The 8,648-nt window shown below is 43.5% G+C and overlaps 1 protein-coding gene across 1 annotated transcript; it reads left to right on the forward strand.

Annotated features, from left to right (window-relative positions):
• Nucleotides 1–591: 591 nt before the first annotated feature.
• Nucleotides 592–5,643, forward strand: LOC311105950 (extracellular calcium-sensing receptor-like; the record flags this gene model as incomplete). Its single annotated transcript, XM_084148188.1, has 7 exons — nt 592–725; nt 996–1,290; nt 1,811–2,100; nt 2,338–2,633; nt 3,059–3,279; nt 4,119–4,464; nt 4,739–5,643. Exons 2-7 carry the CDS (start codon nt 1,030–1,032, stop codon nt 5,641–5,643), a joined length of 2,319 nt encoding a protein of 772 aa, XP_084004314.1. The 5' UTR covers nt 592–725; nt 996–1,029.
• Between the last annotated feature and the right edge of the window lie 3,005 nt (nt 5,644–8,648).

Raw genomic sequence — 8,648 nt, forward strand, 5'->3', positions numbered from 1 at the left:
AGCCAGCATTGCCAAGAGGACTAGACTGTAGGGGAAATACTGTGTAGAGCCAGCATGCCATGAGGACTAGACTGTAGGGGAAATACTGTGTAGAGCCAGCATGCCATTAGGACTAGACTGTAGGGGAAATATAAGAGAGGCAGATTGTTATTGTGTGTCTACTGTATGTTTATGTCTATATAAACCATTACAGTCAACATAGGGCTTACACTGGTGCATAAACTCTCTATAGCTTAAAGAAGCAGGACCTGACTGGGTGAGCAGAGCAGCCTCTAGCCCCTCCCTCCCTGACATGGCCATACCCACAATGTGATCCCCAGAGGAATCCCCACAAAGGAAGCCAGTGGCATGGTGGGTATTTAACTCAGAGTAGAGAGACAACCTGACCGACATGGGTGTGTGTGGCGCTGTGTTACCCCATACCTTCTACACATCAGGGGAATGAGTCTCTCTCCGGCTCCTGCTCTGGATCCAAGTCTGGCTGGTAGTCTGGGTCTTCTACATCTGGCTGTGGTGGCTGGTGGGCTTTCCTTGCTCTGGTCTGCCTCTGCCTCTGGCTCTGGGCTGGAGTCTGTCAGATGCAGGCTCCAGGGCACCCCTCGTCCTCCGGCGTTCTCCCAGGACGGGGACTTTGTCATCGGGGGTGTTTTCTCCATCCACCACTACACGCACACTGTGGAACACAGCTACACCAGCCTGCCTGAACCACTGCAGTGCACCGGGAGGTCAGTGAGCGCAAGAGGGAGTGGGGGACAGGGACTGTGGCTGTGTGGGGAGACAGATAAACAGTGTTTTAAAGACAGATAACCTGTGTTTTAAAGACAGATAAACAGTGTTTTAAAGACAAAGAAACCGAGTGTTTGTGTCTTAGAGAGTAGGTATAAGGATAGATATTAGGCTTTTTGCCCTGGTAACTCTATTCAATAAAAATACATTCTACGTGCTAGTTTACCATTTAGTCAAGAGGTGCTCACTCACCCATCTTGTATTTACAGTTTGGATTCCCGTGAGTTGCGCTTCTCGCGCGCCATGGTCTTCGCTGTTGAGGAAATAAACAACAGTTCGGACCTGCTACCGGGTGTCACGCTTGGTTATCAAGTGCACGACTCGTGCGCCTCAGTCCCGATGGCCGTGAAAGTGGCCTTCCAGCTGGCTAACGGCCTGGACCCCATGTTTGATACCGGAGAACAGTGCTCAGGGTCGGCTACGGTGACAGCTATTGTGGGCGAATCTGGCTCCACACCTACCATCAGCATGTTGCGCATCATCGGGCCTTTTGGCATTCCTCAGGTAAACTCCTGTGGAAAGAAATCATTCAGCTTCTTTTAACTTACTGTATTCCAACATTAATCTCCTCTCTTTCAGGAGAGAAATCTATTTTTAACTTACTCTATTCCAACTGTATTCTCCTCTCCTTCAGAAATAGACATTTCTGTGTGAAATTATCTGGAGAAAGTGTGGAGAACGTCTGGAGGCATTTAAACAATCTGAGGACTATCTTTCATAGGCTGGGTTGTTATGGGAGACCAGGGATTGGTGTCACACTTTTTACTCATGTATTTCTCAGCACCAGTATGTCTTATTAAACTATTTTCAACATGAGTAGAATGACCAAGGTCTTGGGTAGAAATGTGTATCCTTTTCATTCTGTCCTAATGAAAAACAATAAATTGTGTTATTATTATTAATGTATCCCTAACATCATACTACATAGCTAAAGGGAATAAAATAAGGAAGTAGCCTATAAAGGAGACTTGTTTGGCCGACATTATGTTCTTTTTCATGTGTTCGACTGTCTGTTTTTACCTAGGTGAGCCACTCATCCACCTGTGCGTGTCTGAGTGATAAGAAACAGTTTCCAACCTTCTTCAGAACCATCCCCAGTGACCAGTTCCAGGCTGCCGCTCTGGCCCGCCTCATCAGATACTTCGGCTGGACCTGGATTGGGGCGGTCCGTTCCGACTCTGACTACGGTAATAACGGCATGGCGGCGTTCCTAAAGGCGGCACAAGAGCAGGGCATCTGTGTGGAGTACTCTGAAGCCTTCTACCGTACCAACCCACTCAGCAGAGTTCAACGGGTGGCCGACGTGATCCGCAGGTCATCCATGATTACTTGTGAACTTTTCATTCAAACAAAAGCAAAACCATATTTGTAAAAGATGCTATTGTTATTAATTTCTCTGTTTTCCCAAAGCTGACCTGTGAGACCAACACGATTTGCATTTTTCAAGCATGACAAAAGTGTTAATACTGATCTTCATTTTCACTTCACTGAGACATTCCAATGAATGACAAACATGACAAGCATGTTTTATGTTTTAATCATGTTCCCCAGCTCCACAGCCCGGGTGGTGGTTGCATTCGTAGCCTCTGGGGACATGAGGATCCTGCTGAAGGAGTTGGACCGTCTGCCCTCTCCGCCCCGCCAGTGGATCGGGAGTGAGACCTGGATCACCGACCCAGATATGGTGCGCTTCAGCCTGTGTGCCGGGGCCATCGGATTTGGCATCCAGCGCTCTGTCATCCCCGGCCTCAGGGACTTCCTCCTGGACCTCTCCCCCCAGAAGGTGTCCAGCTCTCCCCTGCTCACTGAGTTCTGGGAGGGAGCATTTGGCTGTCGGCTGGAGATAGGTATCTATTTTATCTATCTATCTGTCTATCTATCTATCTATCTATCTATCTATCTATCTATCTATCTATCTATCTATCTATCTATCTATCTATCTATCTATCTATCTATCTATCTATCTATCTATCTATCTATCTATCTATCTATCTATCTATCTATCTATCTATCTATCTATCTATCTATCTATCTATCTATCTATCTATCTATCTATCTATCTATCTATCTATCTATCTATCTATCTATCTAATTTTAGATCTATCTTTATTTAATCCATTTTAGAATAATGCTAAACGTAACAAAATGTGGAAAAACTCAAGGGGTCTGAATACTTTCCGAATGCACTGTATTTGGCTGTCTGTCTATCGATATATCTATCTGTATATATATATCTATTTGTCTATCTAACTATATGTCTGTCTGTCTGTAGGGACTACTACAGGTGTTGGGGTTAAGGAGAAGGTGTGTGATGGTAGTGAGGATATACATCAGCTACAGACCCCCTACACAGATACATCCCAGCTGCGTGTCACTAACATGGTGTATAAAGCTGTTTACGCCATAGCACACGCCATCCACAGCATTGTTTGTGAAGAGAGTGCAAACTCCACTGTGCACTGTGACAAAAACCTCAATGTGAAACCAACACAGGTGAATGACTAGATGAAAGTAACATTTCCTGATAGACGTGTTTATTTAGACTACATGTATGAAGGAGTTCTCAATATACATTACAGCTGGTTCTAAAGTAACACCTCTGATAAATACATCAGGTAAATGAGGGTTCTGTTTCTCTCTCCCTCAATCCATCCCTCTCTTTCCCTCTCTCCCTCTCTTTCCCTCTCTCCGTCCCTCATCCCCTCTCTTCATCTCTCTCTCCCTCTCTCTCCATATCTCTCTTCCCTTCTCTCCATCTCTCTCTCTCTCCACCTCTCTTCCCCTCTCTCCATTTATCTCCCCCTCTCTCCATCTCTCTTTCCCTCTCTCTATCTATCTCCATCTCCATCTATCTCTCCCTCTCTCCATCTCTCTTCCCCTCTCTCCATCTCTCTCTCCATCTCTCTCTTCCCTTCTCTCCATCTCTCTCTCTCTCTCTCTCTCTCTCTCTCTCTCTCTCTCTCTCTCTCTCTCTCTCTCTCTCTCTCTCTCTCTCTCTCTCTCTCTCTCTCTCACTCTCTCTCCACCTCTCTTCCCCTCTCTCAATCTATCTCTCCCTCTCTCCATCTCTCTTCCCCTCTCTCCATCTCTCTCTCCATCTATCTCTTCCCTTCTCTCCATCTCTCTCTCTCTCTCTCTCTCTCTCTCTCTCTCTCTCTCTCTCTCTCTCTCTCTCTCTCTCTCTCTCTCTCTCTCTCTCTCTCTCTCTCTCTCTCCACCTCTCTTCCCCTCTCTCCATCTCTCTTCGCCTCTCTCCATCTCTCTCTCCATCTATCTCTCCCTCTCTCCCTCTCTTTCCTCCCCACTCTCTCCCTTGCCCTTCCAACCACCAGGTCCTGGAGAGAGTGAGGAGGGTGAATTTCTCCCGTAACGGGTACCAGGTGTCTTTCGATGCCAACGGGGACCCAGTGGCCACCTATGAGCTGGTGAACTGGCAGATAGGGGAGAGTGGGAAGATGAAATTTGTGACAGTGGGGCGCTATGATGCATCCCTGCCCCCTGACCAGAGGTTTCACATCGAGAGGGAAATCACCTGGGTAAAGAACAGTACACAGGTGCTTGTGTCAGTGTGCAGTGAGAGCTGTCCCCCAGGCACTCGTAAGGCTGCACAGAAAGGAAAGCCTGTCTGCTGTTATGACTGTATCCCATGTGCAGAGGGAGAGATCAGTAATAACACAGGTAGGCCTATAGGAATAGTTGGCAGAAAATGTGTGGTCATTTCTGTCATTGTTTACTATATAGTGGTTTATTCATATTAATAGCACTACAAAGGTAGTGTCTATCAATCACGTTCATGTTCTTATTATCTTATGTAAGCTGCACAGCAATTCAACATTCTTTATTGTAAACTGCCCATGTGCAGCATTGTGGGACATGTATTTGTATGTGTAAATAAATAAAACCTGAACCTGCTATTATTAACATTTGATGTCTGTTGTTTTGTCCTGGTCAGATTCTTCAGACTGTCTGATCTGTCCTGAGGACCACTGGCCCAACACTGAGAGAGACCGCTGCGTCCTCAAGCCTGTGGAGTTCCTGTCCTTCCACGAGGTTCTCGGAATAATCCTGACTGCCTTCTCTGTGGGCGGGGCTTGTCTGGCCATCTCCACGGCAACCGTCTTCTACCGCCACCGAACTTCGGCCATCGTCAGGGCCAACAACTCTGAGCTGAGCTTCCTGCTGCTCTTCTCCTTGACTCTGTGTTTTCTGTGTTCTCTTACTTTCATTGGCCGGCCCTCTGAGTGGTCCTGTATGCTGCGCCACACAGCGTTTGGGATCACCTTCGTCCTCTGCATCTCTTGTGTTCTGGGGAAAACAATAGTGGTGTTGATGGCCTTCAGGGCTACAATTCCAGACAGTAATGTCATGAAATGGTTTGGGCCTCCACAGCAGAGATTGACTGTAGTGTCCTTCACGTTTGTCCAGGCTTTGATATGCACTCTGTGGTTGGTCCTGTCCCCTCCCTTCCCCATTAAAAACCTCACTACCTACAAGCAAAGGATCATTCTAGAGTGTGATGTGGGTTCAGCCATTGGTTTCTGGGCTGTGTTGGGGTATATAGGACTCCTGGCTCTCTTGTGCTTTGTGCTGGCTTTTCTGGCTCGAAAGCTGCCTGATAACTTCAATGAGGCCAAATTCATCACCTTCAGCATGCTCATATTCTGTGCAGTCTGGATCACCTTTATCCCAGCTTATGTCAGCTCTCCTGGGAAGTTCACTGTAGCTGTGGAGATATTTGCTATCATCGCCTCTAGCTTTGGGTTGTTCTTTTTATTATTTGTTCCAAAATGCTTTATTATTCTGTTCAGGCCGGAGAAGAACACCAAGAAACACCTTATGGGGAAGAACACATTGTAACATTCAGTGATATGGTATATCAAACAGTTAGGTAGCACTACTCTGACAGAGATTACCATGAATTTAGCAGATAATCATTGGTAACATTGTAACTAGAAACATGACATAGGGTCACTTTGGATATTGCAATGTTTTGAGTTATTGTTCAAATCTAGAGTGTTCAATCTAATTTGACCAGCTAAATGATGTGGTTAGCAGTAGCCTTCAGAGTGGAACCACTTCCATTGTAAAAAAATATGTATTCCTTTATGAATTGATATAACATGGAAGTGCATGTGTTCAATTGCTATTTTAATTCATCATATGATGTATTATAACAGTATACTACAATAAACATGTTCAGATACATCTGTGTCTTGTCAATGATTTGCTTGGCCTTTCAATCCACATTTGTTAGATACCTTGTTTTTTATATTCATTATATTTTATTAATTACAGATCACATACAACCAACTTTATCACATTATTCCAAACACTTCAACCCAGTGTCCAGTGAGGGGCAGTCTTCTCATGCAAACGTCAACTACTAGAACAGTTGATTTAGTAATTAGGACACACACTGTACCAGAAGCCAAATGGTTGCTGCATTCTAGTGCAATGTAGTGGACAGCAACCATAATGAGTTATTTGTTAGGAGTAACACTTTACAATTCAAAGGTCTGACTGCACATAGATGCTTGGGGAAAATGGTTACAACAGGGGACCAGAGCGTTTGTGTCTCATGTGAAGAGGGTGGATCTGATCTCCATCACCTAGGACATGACATAGATTAAATAGATTAATCAAATCTCACATTGTTGTCCATTCTTGCTCAATCTTGCATGCTTTCTCAAACGGCTCTAACTGTATATGCATTCGTAAATCAGGTCCTTTCTTGATTTGGGCTCTGGGATGTAACAACCATTGAGCATCTAATCTTATGGTTGATTGTGGAGGAAAGGGGTTGAGTGTGTAAGCGTATGTGCGTGTATGTGTGTGTGTGTGTATCCCTCATCTGTTGCAAGGGGGTAAGGATGTTAGGGAGAATATAGGATGAATCACAATAATTGTTTGCCAAAATAATAATTGCTTGTTAAAAATGTAATGTAATACAATGGCAATTCGGGTTATAGGTTCAAATAATACGCATGAACTGCCGACATTATTACGCATAATAATTGATAATAATGGATAATAAGATATGCAAGATATTTGAATAGATATGTATTTTTTAAATAGCTATATAGAGAGAGAGGTGAGAGCATTGGAAATGCTTTTGGCGGTTTGCCTGCTTCTGTTTTGTGGGTGGCAGTGTGCGCTGTTTTAGATGGATGGGTCCTTGCCTCTCGGGGGCATAGGGATCCGGGGGACAGGGGTGGTCACCCGATTACTGGGATGACGTCCCAACTTGGGATGGGGAGGGACTTTAGCGGGGCAGTTAGTGGAGAACAATTGGAGGATTACTTAGTAACAATGCAAATATCATGGTATAGCTACAGTGAGGGAAAAAAGTATTTGATCCCCTGCTGACTTTGTACATTTGCCCACTGACAAAGAAATGATCAGTCTATAATTTTAATGGTAGGTTTATTTGCACAGTGAGAGACAGAATATCAACAACAAAATCCAGAAAAACGCATGTCAAAAATGATATCAATTGATTTGCATTTTAATGAGGGAAATAAGTATTTGAACCCCTCTCAGTCAGAAAGATTTCTGGCTCCCAGGTGTCTTTTATACAGGTAACGAGCAGAGATTAGGAGCACACTCTTAAAGGGAGTGCTCCTAATCTCAGTTTGTTACCTGTATAAAAGACACCTGTCCACAGAAGCAATCAATCAATCAGATTCCAAACTCTCCACCATGGCGAAGACCAAAGAGCTCTCTAAGGATGTCAGGGATTGTAGACCTACACAAGGCTGGAATGGGCTACAAGACCATCGCCAAGCAGCTTGGTGAGAAGGTGACAACAGTTGGAGGGAGCTGAAGGTTCGAGTTGCCAAACGTCAGCCTCGAAACCTTAATGACTTGGAGAAGATCTGCAAAGAGGAGTGGGACAAAATCCCTCCTAAGATGTGTGCAAACCTGGTGGCCAACTACAAGAAACGTCCGACCTCTTTGATTGCCAACAAGGGTTTTGCCACCAAGTACTAAGTCATGTTTTGCAGAGGGGTCAAATACTTATTTCCCTCATTAAAATGCAAATCAATTTATAACATTTTTGACATGCGTTTTTCTGGATTTTTTTGTTGTTGTTATTCTCTCTCTCACTGTTCAAATAAACCTACCATAAAAATTATAGACTGATCATGTCTTTGTCAGTGGGCAAACGTACAGAATCAGCAGAATCAGCAGGGGATCAAATACTTTTTTCCCTCACTGTATATGGACACTCAATCACTATGGTATTTTTTATTGGTAAATTTACAAACATATATCATGACAAATAGATTTGAAACTTATATCTCATTATGGTATGTGGTGAAATAAGTATAGCCAGTCATAATTGTAATGGCTTAGTAGATAATAACAAAAGAAGAACAATATTTACATGGCTCAAAGAGAAGGAATATAATATCTATTGTTTACAGGAAACCCATTCAACAATTCTAGATGAAGTTGCGTGGAAAAGGGAATGGGGGTGGGCAAAATATACTTCTCCCATGGGCTAAGAAACTCAAAAGGGGTGATGATATTAATTAACAGATACACAAGGTAGATGGATTATTTTAACTATGTTATTGGACCATAAACAGATATGGCTCATTAACCTTTAAGGACAAATAATGATGATCCACACTTCTTTGAAATATATATAATACATTATCAACCTTGCAAGCAATTCAAGACTCTATTATTATGGTGGGAGATGATAATATCGTTTTAAATAGCTCAATGGACCGTAAAGGAAATCACACTACAAACAATCACCCTCATGCTCTTAAGGAAATCGTGAATGTCATGGATACATTAGAACTAGTAGATATATGGAGGCTTAAATATCCTGATCTAGTGAGATATACATG

This window comes from Coregonus lavaretus (genome assembly GCF_964263955.1).
Source record: "Coregonus lavaretus genome assembly, chromosome: 30".
Taxonomy (NCBI): domain Eukaryota; kingdom Metazoa; phylum Chordata; class Actinopteri; order Salmoniformes; family Salmonidae; genus Coregonus; species Coregonus lavaretus.